This window comes from Eufriesea mexicana, unplaced genomic scaffold (assembly GCF_001483705.2).
Source record: "Eufriesea mexicana isolate 0111107269 unplaced genomic scaffold, ASM148370v2 scaffold630, whole genome shotgun sequence".
In the NCBI taxonomy this organism is placed as follows: Eukaryota; Metazoa; Arthropoda; class Insecta; order Hymenoptera; family Apidae; genus Eufriesea; species Eufriesea mexicana.
The window spans coordinates 125,822-148,754 of record NW_016908822.1 but is presented as its reverse complement, the minus strand read 5'-3'; the positions used below and the strand labels follow the sequence as shown (position 1 = coordinate 148,754).

At 39.2% G+C, this 22,933-nt stretch overlaps 1 protein-coding gene across 1 annotated transcript in view; it reads right to left on the bottom strand.

Annotated features, from left to right (window-relative positions):
- LOC108546375 (venom dipeptidyl peptidase 4) overlaps positions 1 to 22,933 on the bottom strand; it is a 306,649-nt gene that overhangs the window by 192,844 nt on the left and 90,872 nt on the right. Inside the window, exon 4 of the mRNA XM_017898424.1 lies at positions 4,549 to 4,601. Coding sequence (XP_017753913.1) covers positions 4,549 to 4,601 — 53 coding nt within the window. The remainder of the gene's footprint in view (positions 1 to 4,548; positions 4,602 to 22,933) is intronic.

Genomic DNA, 22,933 nt, shown 5'->3' with positions numbered 1-22,933 from the left:
CTTTCATATGGAATTTATTAATTTTGACAGAAATCTTTTCTATAGAATTTTGTTCTTTGTTCGAGTGTCAATTGAAATTGGACGTGTCAAATGATGGGATTTTTGTTTCATCCTTCGGTCAAGATTCGAAATTCCATTTGTGCATGATAAATTTGTGAAATACATCTCGAAATAAATGGTCACATTTTTAAAAATATTGTTAGAGGGGTAGACCTCGTTTTGTTTAATTTATTTCAACCAAAGGCGAGCTTTCGTATGGAATTTATTAATTTTGACAGAAGACGAGTTTTTCTATGGAATTTTGTTCTTTATTCAAGTGTCAATTGAAATTACACGTGTCAAATGATGGGATTTTTGTTTCATGCTTCGGTCAAGATTCGAAGTTCCATTTGTGCATGATAAATTTGTGAAATAGATCTCGAGATAGGTGGAATGATTTTTAATAATATTGTTAGAGGGGTAGACCTCGTTTTGTTTAATTTATTTGAACCAAAGGCGAGCTTTCGTATGAAATTTATTAATTTTGACAGAAATCTTTTCTATGGAATTTTGTTCTTTATTCGAGTGTTAATTGTAATTATACGTGTCAAATGATGGGATTTTTGTTTCATTCTTCGGTCAAGATTCAAAGTTCATTTGTGCATGATAAATTTGTGAAATACATTTGCAGATAGGTGGAACGAATTTTAATAATATTGTTAGAGGGGGAGACCTCGTTTTACTTAACCTACTTGAGCCAAAGACGAGTTTTCCTATGAAATTTATTCACGATTTCCTATGAAATTTATTTTTGACGAACGATAAGTCTTTCTATGGCGCTTTATTCTTTATTCGATTGTCAATTGGAATTACACGTGTCAAATGATGGGATTTTTATATCAAACTTCGATGCAGACTCGAAATTCCATTTGTGTATAATAAATCTGTGAAATAGTTCTCGAGATAAATGAAACAATTTTTAACAATATTGTTACAGGAAATAGACCTCGTTTCGTTTAACCTATTCGAACCAAAGACGAGCTTTCCCATGGAATTTTATTCTTTATTCCAGTGTCAACTGGAATTACGAGTGTCCAATAGCGTAGCTTCGAACGAGATCAGTGGGATTTTTGTTTCGTTCCATTTACGTCTAATAAATCTGTGAAATAGATCTCGAGCTAGATGGAACGATTTTTAATATCACTCCGTTTTATTTAACCCCCTATACTACGATTTCGGGACCAAGTAGCCGTGAGTTTTTCACGCTAAAACCTATAAAGACGAATCACATTCGCATTAGACTGAAATTATACTCAACGCGTTCTAACACGGACGAAATTTCCATAAATTCTAACATTTTTCCTAATTTTATCGCGAGTAGAATACGTACACAACGGGTGATCAAAATTGGATAATTTTACACACGCTTCTTCTTAATTAAATCATAGTACGAATTTACCCTAAAGTAACGAAGGAGGAGCCTCTTCCAGCAAAATTTCACTCGCAATTCGCGCATAAAAATATACATTTCCGATGGCGTGATTAACGATGCAACGAGCAGAATAATTTTAATTCACCGTGTATTAATGAGGACCCAAAATTGAATTTACGCATTGATTTGGTCATAAATCCCGAAACACAACGATATCGATATCATCCCCCCGCGGCATAGTCTTTATTCCGATATACCTACTCTGCATCTCGAATCCGGAAATTTTACGCAGCAATTGGCGAAATTGTACGCAAAATTTAATTGTCCTGGTATTACTGCGAATTTAAAACACGATTCCGCGAATATTCGCTTATAATTCCTACGATACAACGATCTCGGTATCATTCTCACCAGACATAGTCCTCTCTTCAATAGACCCACTTCATTTGCCGAACGCTGGAATTTCTAAATAACGGATGCACAAAGCACGGAGCCAGTGTGTTCGCGAAATTATTTGCGTTTAATTACACGTGTACTCGAATACACTCATAAAAGGAATTTTAATCAACTATTACCTACTGCTCAAAATTAGCGTCAATTAGCGCCACCCGTAGTCGCGAAATAACCCCTAATGCAACACCAGTATCACCCTCCAAGGGATACTCGGCGATACGTTACACCTCCTCGAATTCTTCAATAATGGGAACGAAAGCCAAGAAATTTCTCGTAGCACGAAAGCAGTCGTGGATTGTCCTGCTGGTTGTCTTCTCTCAGTATGTCGAACCTTTCGAGGTACTGAGCACTTGCGTTGTGTAATAAGTTTTAGTAGCAGTTTTGTGTATGCACACTTTATTACACTGATGATAATTTGGATAAGTGATGTATATGTAGGAATTTTCTTTATTAACTGGCTTTTTCTGACACACTGACTTGACGACTACTACCGACGGATTCTCCACAAATTTTAACGGTTTGAGTTCCCAGCAGCGGGATTGCGCTGTTTAGATTTCATGTCGAGAAAACCCAGCACATTTCGAGCGTTCTCGACAGCTGACGGTGCGTCACCGACTGTCGAAGTCGAAGCGCTATCGCGCTACTTGGCCATTCAACGTCATAATATAAACGAAGCGGTATCGCGCCGCTTGGGATTTCACGACATAAAATAGAAGAAGCGCTATCGCGCTGCTTGGGTTCTATCGTATCCACTTAGAAGCAGCGCGGTCGCGCTGCTTGGGACACGCGACAGTGATTTTTCAAAACCCTCTGGGACTCAAACGGTTAACTCTCGACTAATAGCTCGCAATCACTCGGCCTCTTTTTTCAAATAACTCATGCGATTGATCTCTGGACATGGATTTTCAAGCCCGTTCAGAGGGTAAGCACCCTCGCTATTGGCGGTTCGCGGGACTAAGGGTGCGTCCTTGGTCCGCGAATTTGCGGACCAAGAACGGTGGAGGAGCAGACTCCTCCTTCCAAGTGGGGCCCTCCTGCTGACCCTTACCGAGGTAACCGCGGCTGCGTCACCCTCGGTTTATAGTGGGGGAGGTCAGGGTTGCTCGAAGCCAACGCAAATGGCCTGGCCCCGACATTCTACGGCCCATTGTCAGCCAAGTCCTAAGTGCTCAAGTCTAATTTCCCTATATTCAGCTTTGGGACGACGCCTCGTGAAGTTAATAAAAGAAAGAAATAAAACCCGGAGTCACTCAGCATTTAGGACCTGACAGCTGGAAGACCCTAAGGGGTCCCTTTGATCTGAGTTCCAAATGGGGACACTGTATGCCAATAAACGAGTGCCCCTCATTTACCATTTCCTACATACGTGTAGTTTCGTATGTCGTCTTCGTCTTCTGTCGTTTTACGTTTCATATCTCCCATCTTACGTCTTCTGATACGTACTGCTTGACTTCTCGTTTTCGTCTGAAGCGATGTCTTCGAGTTCCGATCAACGTCTCCGATGCCATGTCTTTGAGTTATAATTTTGAATTTTCAAGAAGTACGGTAAGACACGTCTAACCTCCATCATTGTCGCAACAAACTTCGTAACAAATTGTTTCAACTCGATTGAATTTAATCAAATTATTCGACCTCGTGTTTCCACTCGATAAGAATTTCAATCGACCAAGCCGCTGGCTGGAATTCGAAATTCGCGTGGCTCATAGATTCGCGAAATAACCCCTGATATAACACCGGTATCACCCTCCAAGGTATAGCCTGCGACCCATACACCTGCTCGAATTTCTCAATAACGGGAACGGAAGCCGCGAGAAATTATTTTAAACTCGATTTAATCCAATTTAATTATTCAATCCCGCGCTTCCATTCGATAAGAATTTTAATTGACCAGGCGCTGGCTGAAATTCGAAATTCGCCTGGCCCATAGATTCGCGAAATAACCCGTAATATAATACCGATATCACCCTCCGAGGTACAGTCTCCATTACACCTACTCCGCTCCTCGAACACTCGAATTTCCGAGTAATGGCCACGGTGCCCTGGCGAACGAGCCTTCTCGCGAAATTCCGCTCTCGAAAATTGCACGTACCTCGTCATAACAAGTTTCGAGTCGCGCGCGTCGAACGACAATTTTAATCGACTGCCTATTACCTGCAATGGGAAATTCAATTCCGGGCGTGCTACCCCATAGGTTCCAAGATACAATGTCAAACCGACGTCGCTTTCATGGTCTTCCTCTCGTCGCATCTACGGCTTCTGGAGCCTCGACTTCCAACGCAAGGATGGGGACAGAGGGTGGTATTCTGGGGAGGATCGAAAGAGCGCGATTAAGCAAAGAGGGTTGGAAGGAAGTGGAGGGGTGGAACGTGGACTGTAATCGTGATATAAGCGCTATTAAACGGCGAATTAACGCGCAGACATCCACGAGGGGGTGAGGGTTGCAGCGTCTGCGTGGCTGGATGAGGCGGTGGATCGAGGGGTTGGACGGTGGCGACGCGTTTCGCGGCTAAGACGTCGGGTAAGGGGTGGACGGAGTTTTCGTCGGCGTAATTTGCACGCCGACAGGTTTTACTGGTCGTCCGGGACGACTGCGCCGGCGCGAGAGTTAAAATGCAAATCCGAGAGTCCGCGGGAATAAGTTTGAGATACGATTAGGTTAAATGGCCCGCGGCTCGTTTACTTACAAGGTCTGCAGGTTCACGATCTTGTAGTGGGCCAGGTACGTGTGTCGATAGAGCTGGAACAGAAAGAAGAGCAACGGAGAATGTTTATTAGCCGGGGCTGGCGGGGAGACTTGACCGGGAAATTGGATGCCGGCAAGCTTTAAGGGTTAAATAAACACCCGGGGGCTCATCCACGACCGCTGTCGCTGCTTACTCGTCTTTTTCGCGAATTATCTTCTTTTTTTTTCCTTTTTTCTTTTTTTTCTCTTTTTGCCGAGTCTCTTTTACTTCTGTCGGCCCTTCGTTTAATATGGTCCCGGGGCGCATCGCGTTCGAGAGATAGCGGGACGCGTTTCGGGGGATGGATTCGGCTGGATCGCATTAACGTTGCTAGTGGTCGCGAATGATGCGATTCCTTTTTTCTTTCCTTTTTAACTCTGATGTGGTTTGCGGAGAAAATAATCACGAATGTCGGGAATTTACTTTTTCTTTTAAGTCTAACGAGATTTGAGGGGAAGCTGCGTATCTTTTGTCAACGTTTGATGAAATTTATGGGGAGAAGGTCGCGAATTTTTGTTATTTAATCTGATGAAATTTATGGGGCGAAGATTGCGAATTTTTTTATCATATCTGATGAGATCTATGAGAGAAAAGGTCTCGAATTTCTTTTATTTAGTCTGATGGAATTTATGAGGAAAAGGTTGCGAATTTTTTTTTAAAAGTCTGATGAAATCTTTCAGAAAGGGAGTTGCGAATTTTTGTTATTTAATCGGATGAAATTTATGGGGAGGAGGTTGCAAATTTTTTTTATCATATCTGATGAAATTTATGGGAAGAAGGTTGCGAATTTTTTTGTTAAATGTCTGATGAAATCTTTCAGAAAGTAGGCTGTGAATTTTTGTTATTTAATCTGATGAAATTTATGGGAAAAAGGTTGCGAATTTTTGTTATCATATCTGATGAGATCTATGAAAAAAAAGGTTGCGAATTTTTTTTACTTGGTCTGATAAAATTTATGGAAGAAGGTTGCGATTTTTTTTGTCATATCTGATGAGATCTATGAGAAAAAAGGTCACGAATTTTTTTTACCTGGTCTGATAAAGTTTATGGGGAGAAGGTTGCCAATTTTTTCAATCAAGTCTGATGAAATCTTTCAGGAAGAAGGTTGCGAATTTTTTCTTATCACGTCTGATGAAATTTATGGAAGAAGAAGTTGCGAAGTTCTGTTTAAATTTAATGAGGGTTTTCTGATGAAAATAATGGGAGAAGATCGTGAATTTTTTTTCTATTTCAAGTTCAATGAGATTTATAGGGGAAAATGTCGCGAATTTTTCTTTTTAATTCCAGTAATATTTCCTGGAGAAACGTTGCGAATTTTTCTTTTTAATTCTAGTGAGATTTCCTGGAAAAACATTGCGAATTTTTCTTTATAGTCTAACGAATTTAGAAAGAGAGGAAAGAATAAAGCAGATAAAGTAGAGACTGACGCAGAACATTTGCGTGGGTAAATTGTTTAGCGATTTGCATAATCTGCTTTACGAACGTACAGGTGAAACGATCGAACTAATATTCAATTAATTTTCTATGCTTCGTTATATTCGAATGACCTCGACAATCTCCACCAGTTGTGACACGGTTTCTATGACCTCTTGTCACCTCTCGTGACCTTCGGATTACCTTGATTTCCAATGACACGACTGTAATAATATTACTACGATTTTTAAGCAACCTCAGTAACTGTACTAGATCCTGAAACGATCTTGATCTAGTGACATACTAGTGACATGTCCTCGAGGACACTTATGGTCTAAAACAGTACCCTCTAACCTTCACAGTACCCTCGAAAACACCCTTGTGATAAGAAAATTATTGTACATTCCATGCCCCAAGACTCAAGATCACGAAATCTCACTCCACGCAACGAAAGAATAATGTCAAAATCGACCTGGGAATTTTAGCAATTATCGAGAATAAAAATTTCATTACATCCACTGGTCCCAAAGAGTAAAAAACGTAACAATAATTCATTCGAGAATGGATAGGAGAGATATCGAAATAAAATGCAACCGAATACAAGAGTATACCCATGGTTATATCTCGATTTAATTTCAACCTATCGGTTTCAGATTCTCCCGATGACCGTCTATTGGAAAAATAATTACCCGGGAGAATCATGCAAGAGAACGAGTGTTTGATAAAAAGCAAACAATGTCGAGATACGATATTAACGACAGAACTCGTCGTGTTATCGAAATCACCCCCGCACCTACGAATGTATTTCAAACTCCTATTACCCCTGACACGAAATTTGTCAAGCCAAGCATGATACTACGAAATTATCTAAAATTATTATGATTTTTTAAGCGTAAAACGTTATAGTTCAGGAAGAAAACAGTGTTAAGAAAATTAAAAGTAATTCGAAGTTTTGTTTACCAGGTATGAGGAAATAATCAAGAAATATGTATTATTATGTTTGGCAAAGAAATTTTTGCCAGGGATAATACTTCGCAGCAGGGAATGCCGTAACGATTTAACGCAAAACGCGTTTCATGTGCCAGTGGTTGCTAATTAGGAAAACGAAAGCACGAGACTTCAGCGTAATCGTCATTCTCACTTCCGAATAAAAACCTACGACGATAATCCCGTGTACGAGCGGTAAATCCCGCCAAGAATTATACTTCAAAACGTACCTGACCTCGAAACTGATAATAAATTAAATTTAGAAATATCTTTGAGAGATGAAGATGAAAAATGAAAAATGAAAAATGAAGTGTCGTGCGAATAGTTTGTAATAAAAATCTATGCTGTGTAATGAAAGATGAAATTATTCAAAATTATTCACTCGTGTACAATCCGGTAACTAAGAAAAATTTCCCAACTGATGTAAGCATTTTGATTGCGTTTGTTAGAATAAAGTTTGAGTTAACAGTTAAATGATAGTAACAGATGTTTTAGGTTTGGCATTGACGGGTGTCGTCCATTTTTAGCAATACTAAACTCAGAATGGAAATATAGAAGAGCAGTTGACACATAAGGTTACATTTACAATAGTATTAATGGACGTCTTTGTCACTTCTCAATTTCTTTATTAATTCTTTATTACTTCTCTAATAAGCAAACCAATGGAAATACTCGGTGTAGATGTGTTAAATGGTCTTGTACACGCGTTAGTACTTTATGATTTAATTATGAGAAACTGTGCACCGTAAAATTGTATAATTTTAATCAGCCACTGCATATACCTATCTTATTCATAATAAAATCACATGAATTCTTGAGATCGATACAAAATATGCGCATGTTAAAATAATTTTACTCCATCACGAATATAATTCGTCTCTAAAGAATATAGCTTGAGAAACCTACGACGAGTTAGACTCAATATTGCGAGTGAAAATTAAAAATTGGGAAGGTGCTCTTCATTGATGGGCCCAAATTTATGGGCCCCAGGGCGTCTCGAGTTCCCGATGCTCTCTCATCTCGGCAAAGATGACCATCGTGGGGGTTTTATTGGGTAAAAATAAAAAATCCCACATTACCCTGCCCCCTCCCCCAAGGGGTGGGGCATCATTCGAAAATTTCTCCCACGTAAAAAAAGAGACGTGTTATTGTAATATAAGGGGTAAATAAGAAAAAGGGGTTAAAAATAATGAAACACGGAGGAACAAATAAGGTCCTATTTATTTATGGGCCCCCGAGCGTCACGAGTTCCCAATGCCCTCTCAGCGCGGCGAAGATGGGAAGAAGAAACCCCCCATCGTGGGGGTTCCAGTGGGTAAAAATAAAAAATCCCACATAACCCTTCCCCCTCCCCCAAAGGGTGGGGCATCATTCGAAAATTTCTCCCACGTAAAAGAAGAGATGTGTTATTGTAGTATAAGGGGTAAATAAAAAAAGGGGGTTAAAGATAATGAAACACGGAGGAACAAATAAGGTCCTATTTATTTATGGGCCCCAGGGCGTCTCGAGTTCCTAATGCCCTCTCAGCGCGGCGAAGATGGAAGAAACCCCCCATCGTGGGGGTTCCAGTGGGTAAAAATAAAAAATCCCACATAACCCTGCCCCCTCCCCCAAGGGGTGGGGCATCATTCGAAAATTTCTCCCACGTAAAAAAAAAATACTCGTCATTGTAGTATAAGGGATTAATAAGAAAAAGGGGTCAAAAATAAAGAAACACGGAGGAATAAATAAAAAGGGGAATAAACAAGAAAAGAAGTTTGCCAGTGGGGAAAGGGCGAATAAAAGTGGCAGATGTTCCTGAACGAGGACCGAGATGGCAGCTTATCTGTGCGGGTGCACACGGTTATGGCAGTTCTTCGCGTATGTTTCATGGCTAGTACCGGGGCCCTTATCACGACCGATATAATAATTCATCTTTCGCCGGAAATTCAAATGCAACTTTCCTATCGACTGCCACGACACGACGCAATAATGGCCAACCATGCTTTCCATTTCTCGTCTCAGCACGAGCTAACTCGCGCGTGCCTCTCGAATCGCGTGACGGGCCAATAGCTCGTTTAGAGACTCCGCTTCGCCTCTTATCGACCGAGCTATCGTTCCCGGCTATAAACAGAAGGGGGAAAGAAAAAAAAAAAAAGAAAAAAACGGGAAAAAAGGAAACGAAATTCTAATTCCCTGCTCGTAGATGGAGACCACGCCCGTTCCCCTGAAGGGAAGGTAAATACACCGTATCTCGTATCGGGGGTTCAATTAGAACCATAATGGCGTATTTCAACCTCTTCCTCTCGGACATCGGATAAGAAAATTAAACCAGCCGTTGCGATAAAGAAAACTTCCAGCGGGGAAGAAATAATTTTCAAATGGAAAAATTGATCCAACAGACCCGTTCACCCGTTCCATTTGTTCCACAACGCATCCGATCGAACGAGTATCGTTCCTTAACGCGAAATCCACCATGGTCGAATGACCGGTGAATGGAAAGGAAGCAGAAGCTTTAAGAGATGGATTATCAGGAGACACTGGGAAAATGATTATACGTATATCGGAAGAAAAATCACGAAGAGTGATTAAAGTGATAACGTTGAACACGGAATTCTTAATGAAAGTTTGGGGAACGGTGATTTAGACCATGGGAGGTTTAGCGTTAATCTATTGGCCTCCGTGCTTTTGGTCGTGAGGACCCCGATGGTATATGAAAGGAGTCTCTTGTTGGATACATTAATCCGGAAGCTACCTATTAATTTTTCCAAAAGGTATAGCATCCGAAACGAATATCGATTCTGGATCTACTCAAGTCCCTGCTTTTGGTCGTGAGGGCCCCGATGGTACATGAAAGGAGTCTCTTGTTGGAAACATTAATCTAGAAGCTACCTATTAATTTTTCCAGAAAGTGTAGCATTTGGAACGGGTATCGATTCTTGGTCGATTAGAGCCTCTGCTTTTGGTCCTGTGTACCCCGATGGTATATAAAACAAGGAGTCTTTTGTTGGAAAAATTAATCCAGAAGCTACCTATTAATTTTTCCAAAAGGTGTAGCATTCGGAACAAGTATCGATCCTGGATGCATTGAAGTCCCTGTTTTTGGTCCTGTGGATCTACTGGGAACACTGTTTTTGGTCCTGTGGACCTACTGGAGTCCCTGTTTTAAGTCCTGAGGACCCCAATGGTATATAAAAGAAGGAATATTTTGTTGGAAAAATTAATCCAAAAACTACCTATTAATTTTTCCAAAAGGTATAGTATTCGGAACGTGTATCAATCCTGAATCCATTGAAGCCCCTGCTGTTGATCCCGAGGACCCCGATGGTATATAAAAGTCTTTCATTTTCGTTTTTCATTCCATGGTGAACCCCAAAATTTATAGGGGTTCGTTCTTAATTTTTAAATCCCTACGTGTTGGGCATACAAGGTCAGGAAATAAATCAAGATCTCTGATAATAATAATAATAATATGAGTGTGCTACAAAAAGGTTTGAGCTGTCACTATACGCATTTCAATACTCTCTGTTTCAAACTGTCTTCACTCTCATCCTCCCTCTTTTCAACTGACCCCTCTCGCATCTGCGAGAACTCGAGCACTCGCAATCTTTCAAGGTTGTGAAGATATCTTTCAAGGCCACCCTGTATTCAGACACTGCTGCACCTCAGCAGTGTGGTTCAATTCTGATTCCAGAATTAAAATGTAATTACCGACGAGAGCATTACTAACCTCGCGAATGTAAAGTCGCACAATGACCGTTGATGATCAGTCGGAATATTTATTTCCACCGATTTTCACTTTCCATTGTCGTGTTCCAGACCAGTCGATCAAACGGCTAACCTTCGCCGTCGGGTTCACGCCTTCTTGTTCGTGGCTCGCATTTAAATCGCCTTCCTGTTCCTATTCCAGATGCAAGTAGCTGCGCCACGGCTTTTCGCGGTACTCGTGTCTCGAAGATTGCGTGACAAGACGTAGAAAGGCGTTAAATGGAAACGCTGGTGAACGATGGTTACGTGCAGCGGGAAGCGTGAGGATCACTACTCGATATTTAGCCGTTTGAGTGGCAGGGTCATTGAAAAAATCTTATCGATACTAGCCATGAAACGTGATTCTATTTTTTCTCCTATTTTTTCTTTTCCTTTCCTTTTCGATTTTGCTTGGAAAAATGTCAAACGGTGCGGCTGCGTTTCATTTACCTTGAGCGTTGGCAAGATGGCGAGATGGCGCTGCGGTAGAACGCGAGCGCGCTATCAATTACACATCGCGATTCTGCGCTCAGGTATTTTTTTACGAGGGAATAAAAATGCGAGTGGCGAATAAATATCACGAGAAGAATAAAATATCGGGAACAATGGGAAATCGCGATTGCGTGTATTTCGCTGCGAAATACCGCGCGACACGATTGAGCTGTGTTCGGTTTAAGTATTAATAAGACCGAGATGGCGCTGTTGTGGAGTCCGAATGTACCATCAACTGAATATCGAGATTCGATGCTGTGACATTTTTTGACGTTACAGGGACATAGATCGATGGAGAATCGCGATTTGTTCGATTCAAGTGCCGATAAAATTAAGATGGCGCTGAGGTAGAATCGGAATACGACTTAGTTACACACTGAGATTCGATGTTGGGATATTTTTCGATATAACAGTGAAATAATGGTAACAACAAATAGATACGAGTAACAGAAGATCGTGATTTTATAATTTCGGCTTAACTTGGGAAATACAAACGATTCCATCGCGACTTATTTGATTCAAGAATCAGTGCGACCAAGATGGCGCTGCGGTCGAAATCAGCGTGCCATTAATCACCCATTGCGATTCAATATTGCGATTCCTTTTTATCTTAAAACGAAATAACGAGAGTAACGAATAATTATAAAAATATAGCAAATCGCGATTTATTCTATTTAAGTATCGATGGGACCAAGATGGCGTTGTAGTTGAATCTTAGTACGCCATTAATCGCACATTGCGATTCAATATTGCGATACCTTTTTATTTTAAAGCGAAATAACGAGAGTAACAAATAACTATAAAAATATAGCACATCGTGATTAATTCTGTTTAAATATCGGTGGAACCAAGATGGCGCTGCGATCAAATCTCACCGCCCCATCGATCGCACATCGCGATCCGATGCTGCGAAATTTTTTGACACGGAGATAAAAAATGAGTAATGACAAAGCATCGCGAAACGAGATGAAATATCGGAAACAATGGGAAATCGCGATATCTGGATTTATGCCAAAAACTGAGAACCGTTGGCAATCGAGATTCGTTCATCTTAAATATCGCCATAAGACACAGGAGCTGCGATAAAACCCAAACGCAGCGTCATTTGCAACAGGATCCACGAACATAAAATTTTCCACATAAAATCCGAATAACCCGGTCACATTCCGAGGCACTCGAATGGTTAATCCTCCATAACCGAAATTGTACAAAACGAGGGAAAAAATATTATAATCGATAGCGTTCCCTCGATTAATCGGAGACCCAAGCACTCCGGTCGTTGGAAAAATTAAATCATCGTAAAATACGATATCGCGGAGATAATCTCGTAAAATAAAAATGAAAATAAATTAACCTATGAACATAACTTCCAAGTCATCCTACTCTGCACGGAATTAAGACACGAAGGTAGTTAAGATTCCAAGGGTGGAATGGAATATTTCTTTTCCCGTTTAAAAATTTCCACGTTTAAATTGTTTTTCCGAAATCGGAGGCAGTCGGAAAAATTTCCAATTCGCATTTTCGGGCCAGTTTACCGTGAGAAATTGCTCACTGGTTACACATTCGCGATACGTTACAGGTAAACCAAGGTACACAAAGGTTCGCGGAGCACGAAACGACGAATTCGAATTGGCGAAAAATCACGCCACGGTCGATCGATATTCCTCACGCTCGAATCGATCGTCATCGCAGGTACTGTTCGTTTGGATCGGTAATCGATATTTACCCGCGTCGAATTTTTTAATAAAAAATTGTCAGCGCGACGAGAGGTGGCAGGTTGAAAATCGAAAAACGAACGATTAATCGAACGGGCTCGCTGCGAAAAGTTAATTAATTGCATTTCGGCCTCATGAATGGCGCGGTAACGATCAATCGAACGGGATTTCGCGCGGCACAGCCAGCTCGAACGCGCCCTCGAAAGAGATACGATTCCTGGCAAATATTTTCACGGCGGGTATTTCGGCCGCACGGGCCACCGGCGAAAATTGATTTACAGGTCAAAGATAATAGCCACGCGTGGACACGACAGCCGGGTTAAATCTTGATATCGTGGAATTTGTTTTTTAATTTGCAGGCCGGAAACGCGGATTTTCCCGCCATAGAGATTGCCGAGTTTACGCCGAGCTCGCTTCAACCCTCTCTCCCTTCCTGTTACGGGGATTACTTTTATTTAAATCCCGCGTGTCGCCAGGGGAGTTTAGGGAGATGAAAGAGAAACACGAAATCCGATAATAATGAGACTATAATTGTACCGTAGAAGGTCCTTTTGAAAAGACTGTGCCTAAATTGTAACGACGACGAGTATACTCGTCAAACACGGAGTACGCGTGGCTGTTGTGACGAAATAACTGTTTTATTTTTTAATTTTATCACCGACAGGGCTTCTTGGTAACTGACCTGGGATATGAATGTACGAGAAACTTGCTTAATTTCATTCGGGGTAAAAATTTCAATTTTTTTGATAATATTGTTCCAGAATTTTTGAGATTAAAAATATAAATTTTAAACTATGCGAGCTTTTTATTCATTTCTGACAATTATTTATTTAATTAATTTAAACGTATATGCAATAGTTTGCATACGAAATAGTTTGCATATCATAAACTTTAAAATTCACGAATATATTTCAGTTCCCACTAAAATTGCAATTTAAATGGCAAATTGTAACTACCTTTCACTCACGACTATTTTCTTTCGTAATTTTTATTATAATTTTTACTTTCATTTTTATCTCGACTCCTATAATATAATACAATAATTTCCATGTAACTAATGGATAATTCCCGGTCAAAATTGAATAAATAAATGAACAAATATTGTATTAATTCCAATAAATAAAAATTATAAGTAATTATTTTATTCCACACTGTATATCGCTTTAAAGTTCCTCAAGAAACATTATCATGAAGATCATAAGGGCTGTTGTAATTTTGTTCCTATCTCTCTCTCTCTCTCTCTCATTCTCTCTCGTGATTTATCTGGTTCCCTTCAAAATTTCCCGTTCAGAATTGAATAAATAAATACATAAATATTGTATCAATTCCAATAAATAAAAATTATAAGAAATTATTTTATCCTACTTTATATGTATATTGCTTTAAAGTTCCTCAAGAAACATGATCATGAAAATTATAAAGGTTGTTATCATTTTGCCCTCGTCTCTCTTTCTCTTTTTCTTTCGTGACTTATCTGGTTTCCTTCAAAATTTACGGTACAAAATTGAATAAATAAATATATAAATATTATACGCATTGCAATAAATAAAAATTGTAGGAAATAATTTTATCCCACACTGTATATTGTTTTAAAGTTCGTCAAAAAACATGATCATGAAAATTATAAGGGTTGTTACCAGTTTGTCCTCGTCCTTCTCTCTTTCTCGTTTTCTCTGGTGATTTATCTGGTTCCCTTCCTAGGTATATTTTTGGTAACCTTTTGGGGAAAATTCGATCGGGGAGTGGCGATGGAGGGATCGATTTTGCGGCGCCCCACGCGGCCCGATCCGCGAATTTTGAGGTGCCGCGGCGTGAAATTTGCGGTTCCACCGAGAACTTGCGGAATTCCCCAGTTTTGGCACGAACAACGCACACCGTGGAAGCATCTAGCTACGGGGCTACTTCGATTTTGTAATTAATCTCCCCCACCAGCAGGAAACTTCAATTTTACGGGGACAAACTTGCCGCCCCTGCGGCTTCGACTTGCACGATTCAATTTGGGAGTCGCATCCTGTCTTGATAAATTGCGAATTCTGTTACCCTCGTCCCGGAGCTATTTGTGAAATCCGTGGAAATTTTGTAATCGAATACAATTCGCTCGGCAAATTCCGCGCGATCGCAATTTCGCAGTTTTGCCATTTCGTAACACGCGTGAAACTTCCGCGCGGCGAGTAGCTCGCCTCGAGGTTTTTATCGCGAATTTAGCGAAGAAGGGGAAACATAATTCGTTCGGACACATCGCTGCGATCGCGATTTCGCAATTTTGCGAGGTCCCGAGCGTTTCTGCGAGACGGAAAGATCGTTCGAGATTGTTACCGGAAAGGTAGCACGAGACGAATGCGAATTGCTTGGAAAATTCCTTGCTGTCGCGATTTCGCAATTTTGTTATTTCGCCATTTCGCAAGTCTGCGATATCTTAAGAACTTTTGTGCGTCGACAGGGCCCTTTGAGATTTTTATCGAACATTTTTCACTTAGAATCGAATATAAGTCACTGGCAAAATTCCTCTCTGTCGCGATTTTGCAATTTTATTTTGCGATTTCGCAAGTATGAGATATTCTAATAATTATTGTATAAGGAAAAGATCATTCGAGATTTTTATCAACCATTTTGCAATTAGAATCGAATATAAGTCACTGGGAAAATTCCTCTCTGTCGCGATTTTGCAATTTTATTTTGCGATTTCGCAAGTCTGAGATATTCTAATAATTATTGTATAAGGAAAAGATCATTCGAGATTTTTATCAACCATTTTGCAATTAGAATCGAATATAAGTCACTGGGAAAATTCCTCCTTGTCATGATTTTGCAATTTTATTTTGCGATTTCGCAAGTCTGCGATATTCTAATAATTACTGTACAATGAAAAGATTATTCGAGATTTTTATCGATCATTTTGCAGGTAGAATCGGATACAAGTCACAGGGAAAATACCTCTCTGTCGCGATTTTGCAATTTTATTTTGCGATTTCGCAGATCTGCGATATTCTAATAACTATTGTATAAGGAAAAAATCATTTGGAATTTTTATCGAATATTTTGCAGTTACGAACGAATATAAATTACTTGCAAAATTCCTCGCTGTCGCAATTTCGGGAATTCGCAAATTCGCGGTTACCTTCAAAATATTTACGCAACAAGCTTATTTAGTATTCTCATTGCGAATTTGGCAACGGAGAATAAATACAATTTACCGACCAAGTTCCTCGCAAATTTTGCAATTTTGCAACTTCGCGATGTTCCACGAATTTCCATGCAACAAGAAGCTCATTTGCGATTCTTACTCCGAATTCGACAGCAGGAGGACGAGCGCTCGGTAAGTTTCTCGCGAGACCAGTTGCCCGATTTCGCAACTTGCCCGATTCGCGAAATCCGCCATTTCTCGATACCCTTTTTCCAAACTTCTCGCGCTCGAGTCTCGTTCGAGTCCCTCGCCGCGAATTCGCCGGCGATAGGCCAGCTGCGATCCCTGTTTGCGATTTTATCGTTCGGCAAACCGGGCGCGCAGGAGTAATTTTGCACTTGCCGACCGCAGTTTTGCAATTCAACTCTGTAATTCGACCGGCTTAATTTCGGCCGAGTTTCCAACGCCTGAGCTTTTTGCTCGCCGGCCTCGGAATTCCGATTCGCCGACTGAGCAGCCTTTTAATCCGAGATCGGTACCCGACGACCGATATTTTTTAATTAAACTCGAAACTTCGTGGATCTGTTATTGGGTTAATTGGTCGGTAGTCGGCGACTAATTAAACCGGAAACTCGACCCGATGTTGCAAGTTACACCTCAAAGACATGTATGCCGAGGAAGCGTCGTTCCCGTGCCACTAAATCGGACTTACCCGATCGTGAATGGCAATATGGCCGATTTAATTCCGGCTGCGAGCGTCAACGTCGGGGCGCGGAAACAATCGAGTTAACTTGGCAAATCGTGTTAATATTCGGTTCGACATTCGTGGGAATACCTTGCCGCGTAATCGCCATGCCGATGATAATAATCGCGTACCTTATTGTCTTCATTATACTCCGCGTGCCGTTAATAGGCAAGGTTACTCTAATCTACCTGCGTTTAAATTCGCGATGCGACTGCAACGAGATAACGAGGCGGAGACAGAGGAAACGAAATGAAATAAATTGGATAAAAGGTCGGGGAATGCCTTGGAGAGTGACACTTGCAGATTCCCTTTTTCGATATCGAGAAGTAGCAATTCGAAGTTTTATTATTGGAAACGCGATAATACTTTTGGTAGTGGAATAAAAGTGTAGTAAAGATGTATATTAAAAATAAATTATGAATCCTAGGGATATGGTGACAATCCCTACCCTTCGTTTCGCTTTTGTCACAGGGTGTCTTTTGTTTTCAATTTTTCTGAAGGCGACTGAATTAAGGTCTAAATTAATTAATTAAATTCTGTCTGTGCTATAGTTAAATAAATATGTGTTCTTCCACCGATTTCGTGGGCACGTTCTTTTCGATATAATCCCTTAACGAGAAGAATTGTTTTAATATTTTAGGTTATGTAATTATCGTTCCTGGTTCGCCATTTGATATTAGTGTGAATTAATGGCGACTGCGAATCGTCTCTCGAGTACAGCGAGTTAAATATACAGGCGAAATAAATATAGAAAATATCGTAATTTTCTTCGAACAAACATTTTCCGAGGTGCAATAATATAAAGTTATAGGATAAAATAAAAATATAAGAATTTTAGGGATATTATACATAAAATAGGTATTGTAATTAGTTAGGTTAGGGGACGCTTCGATTTTGATAATATTGAAATATACTGTCGGGTACATTATTACGAACGAGGCACTACTTTTTTGGCTAATTTTAAGTCCAAAATAGCATCACTAACAACGTTCATAATTACGTAAATAATTAGCATGGAACATATGTTATTATAGCTGTTATAGTTATCGTAAAACGTTGAATACAACGTGCTACGATAAAAAACGTATGTCTGCATTTAAAGGAATCATCGATGACCTTGAAAGAATTTTTGTCAGAGATGAATATATCTTTTCGAACTGTGAAACTTCGTTTTCGAAACTTCCTTGATAAAACGAGAAAAGACGGGAATATTCAGGTGTCCCAGTTCTCGAACAATAACAGTGCTTGGTATTTTGAAAAGTTTCAAAAATGTAGAGAAAAATAAAAATCTACAAAATACACGTAACATATAGTAATATAAATATGTTCTTAGTAATATAATAACAACGCTGGTATCCCGTAAAAATTTCACAAAAGCCGTAAAGAAAAATAAAAATCTACAAAATACACATAATACGTAGTAATATAAATATGGAAAATAAAATTTGTTAAATCGTAAAACGGGATAGAAATAAAACCAGAAGATATTCACCCGATTCTCAAATATAATAACAGCAATGCTGGTATGTTCAAAAAGTTTTATGGAAATTGTAAAAAAGATAAAAATCTACAAAATACACTTAATTCGTAGTAATATAAATATGAAGAATAAATTCTATTTAGATAGTAAGAGAGGATAAAAAATAAAAACGAAGATATTCAGATATTTTCGGTTCCTACACCATCTTCCAGTTATGTAGTATAATAATAGCAATGTTGGTATCTTCAGAAAACTACGTAAAAGTCGTAAAGAAAAATAAAAATCCACGAAATGCACTTAGTATGCAATAACATAAATATGAAAAATAAATGTTGTTAGATAGTAAAAGAGGATAAAAATAAAATCACACGATATTCTCAATTCCTACTCCATCCCCCAGCTTTCTAATAACAATAATGCTGGTATTTTCAAAAAATTTCGAAAAAGTAAGATAAAATAAAAATTTGCAAAATATACATAACACGTAGTAATATAAATATGGAAGAAAAGAATTTGTCAGACTGTAAAAGGGAATAAAAAATAGAAAATAAAAGATATTCAGATATTCTCGGTTCCTACACCATCTTCCAGTTATCTAATATAATAACAGCAATGGTGGTGTCTTGAGAAAATTTTATAAAAGTCGTAAAGAAAAATAAAAATCCACGAAATGCACTTAGTATGCAATAACATAAATACGAAAAATAAATGTTGTTAGACAGTAAAAGGGGATAGAAAATAAGAAGAGAAGATATTCTCGATTCCTACACCGTCTCCCAGTTCTCTAATATAATAACAGCAATGAGGGTATCTTCAGAAAATTTATAAAGGTAAATAAAAATAGAAATCTATAAAATACACGTAACACGTAGTAATATAAATACGAAAAATATCGTAAAAGGGAATAAAAAATAAAAAATAGGAGATATTCAGATATTCTCGGTTCCTCCACCATCCCCCAATTCTCTAATATAACAGCTGGTGTCTTCAGAAAATGGCATAAAAGTCGCAAAGAAAAATAAAAATCTACGAAATGCGCTTAATATGTAATAACGTAAATATGAAAAATAAACGTTGTTAGATAGTAAAAGAGGATAAAAATAAAAACGAGAGATATTCTCGATTGCTATACCATCTCCAAGTTCTCTAATATAATAACCGCAGTAAGGGTATCTTCAGAAAATTTAAACAAGTAAATAAAAATAGAAATCTATAAAATACTCATAACATGTAATAATATAAATATGAAGAACAAATTCTATTTGGATCGTAAAAGTGAATAAAAACTAAAAAATAGAAGATACTCAGATATTCTCGGTGCCTCCACCATCCCCCCATTCTCTAATATAACAGCTGATGTCTTCAGAAAATTACATACAAGTCGTAAAGAAAAATAAAAATCTACGAAATACGCTTAATATGTAATAACGTAAATATGAAAAATAAACGTTGTTAGATCGCAAAAGAGGATAAAAAATAAATAAATACACGATCTCCAAGTTGCTTCGTTTGACCGTCATTATCGCGGCTGGTATTCAGTCTACGAGCACGATGGCGGAAGAAAAGACGCTTCGACCCGCGTCGCGACGTTTCCACGGCACGAAAATCGCTGCATAATGGAATCATCATTAAAACGCGCACGCTGCTCGCTCGCTGCCAATGGAATGCCCTCGGACACCGTGCGAACAACGGGAATACTCCACGAGGACGTCGTTTAAGGGCGTGAAACCCTCGTAATCGTGGCGCGTCTGCGCCGGCAAACGGGAAATTCGTGGGACCTGGAAAGGGATACTTGGAACAGAATTACGATACCCGATAACACGCGTGACCCGATAATTAAACGGATTCGTGCGAGAGATCGCGGGATTTAAGAAAACCGGCGGATGCTTTCGGATGAAGCAACGCTGAAAAGTTCACGAATCGCGAGACGATGGCCATGCATTTTTTAAACGGAACAAATGTACCGGAAAATAGGATACTGCTTCCGGCGTGCATCTTGCATCTCCGTGCATTAAAGCTGAGACGTATCTAATGTTAAGGCAATTTTTACTCCAACGACGAAATTCCGAAATTTGATCGCGATTCGAGGGAGATTAATTTGCGTTTCAAGAAACCACTGTGCAAAATCTGCATCGATTTATCCACGTAATTGGTTAGAAATTACTGGAGGCAAGGTTTAATACGGTATAATGATACTATGATCAAGATTACCAAAATTTTAATATTAATTAATATTATATATAATAAAATAAAATTAATATTTTCGGAATTGTTAATGGAAAGAGATTTCTATTGGATATTTATCACAAGCTTCGCAGAATTAACGTAACAGTATCACACAGTGATATTCTTATTGCTTTATATAATCTTACGCGTGTGTGTGTATGTGTGTGTGTGTTTATTTATTGTTAGAAATATTCTATATATTAAAATGGAAATTAAAATATCTCCTAAATTAATGATTTCTCGAGACTAATCTCGAGTCTCCTTTCACATGTAAGCGTCCACTTAACTCACTAGCGCCACCACAGCCCATATCTCCAATAAATGCTCTATAAATATCGTACGTATCGTTGAATTATTTCCTAATTTAACTGACATTATCCTGGAATTTTCATCTTGCCACAGGGTTAATATAGATTAATACCTGTTTATAGAGAATAGCAAGGTGCATCGAGTGGTGCAATAAAAAGCATATAATCTTTTAAAAAAACATACTAATAACCCTCGCAAATCCTGTACAAAAATACCAATAATATTAAAATCAGTCGCCATTTAATCAGATTCTGAAGATCGTTATTAATTAATATCTCGAATTTGAAAATGCACAACGACGCGTGGAATATCGAGATGAAATAATTCCACGTCTTATTTACCGTTTTGAAAATATCTTTATAGCAGAAAGTTTTCGAATTGCTATGTTAATATAACAAAAATATCGCCGAGTGCAAATGGCTAAAACACTGACAGCTAAATATAATAATACAAACGCAAATTGAGACGATAAGACCTGGTAAATCACCCCATATATACTCTCATTTCAATTAATTACACCAACCTGATTTTATTCCATCGAAATGGCTCTTAATTTATTCAAATATCCGAAAATGACGTTAAAACAATTCCAATAATTTACACACTGGCGAATCTCTCTTATACGTATTATTCATTAACAAATTTCCGTTTCATTATCGATTCATTAGCATTAAGAATTCCCCTAATTCCCCTCCATTCGGCGGATCGAAAAGTCAAGCGACAGTGATCCCGAAGAAACAAGGACGGACCGGTTTCCCGAGCAATATCCACCCCTTTTAAACCGATATCTCGTTAATAGAATTAAGGCAACTTCGCAAACTACTACGTAACGCGTTCCAGGTGTAGGATCATAATTATTATTAATAATAACGCGCACGGTGACGCGTAACTTCGCCGGGGAAAGCGTGTGAAAGTTTAACAAGTTCTCGCTCGGTTATTATATCTATCCCAAGTTTTTCACGCGACCTGTAAACCGATTAAAAACTTTCCCCCTCGATATTCTCGCGCCCTGTTCCTTCCCGATATCCACCGCGTTTGTTTACCAGGTAATTGGGACGGACATCGATTCGCGAGGATTCGGCGAAATCGAATCTTCCGGGACGAGCGTGACTCCTCTGGACGGTTTAATGAATCCTAGGTGAAAAATGCGAAATTGAAAACGACAGCGTATAAAATATGGAATACGGATTAACATGGTATGGAAGTGCAGGAAGACAGAACATGAAATATAGAACGGCACGGAATTGCAAATGAAGAGTTATGAATTCTGTAATGCGCGTCACTGCGAGGTAAATAAATAAATAAATAAATAAAAAGGGAAGGAGCAAAGGAAAGGAAAAAATAAACACGAAGACACGAAAGAAGAACACGTAACGCGGGGGTGGGGGGTGAGAGCGATCCTCGAGCATCGATATCTTTTAAACAAACGGAATTACGTAAGCGAAATACTAACAAGCAGATAGCTGCATTCTGTTGCGCTTGAATATTATAACGGTTACGTGATCACGGATATTCAGGAAGCCGGAAACGCACGAGAGCCTCATTAAACATCGACAAAGCGAAAGAACCGACTTCCCCGGCGCATCGGTTAACTACATTATCGCCGAATCCGCGCAACAGATGATATCGGGGGAAAAATATAAAAATTCCAGCTATAATGGCGAGAAGTGATAGCCCGATAGGCGAAAACGAGGACACGATGATATCTTCTCTCCCCGTTTCGTGCAAATGAAACGAAATAAGGGACCAAGTATCGAACGTCTCGCGAAGCATTTGTACCAAGGGAGGGGGTGAAAATGGGGGGAAATGGTGAAAAAAATAGCGGGACAAGCGACGAGCCTGTTATCTGTATCAATTATTCGTGCTGCTGCACGCTTGCCAAAACAGGTAAATTACAAGCATTAAAGTCCGCGCGAGGACCGGAGGCAATTTAGCCCGTGAAAAATCCTCGTTATCAATAATCCATGAAAATGGCGGCGAGAGAACATACGACCGGCTGAAACAATAAACCCGAAATAGGGGAGGAAGGGAGAGATATATTACGTATATTATACGTACCATGGGAGTGATAGAATTTATGTGGAGCTCGGTGAAGAGCGGGTGGGTCAGGGCGATAGATGTACGAATGA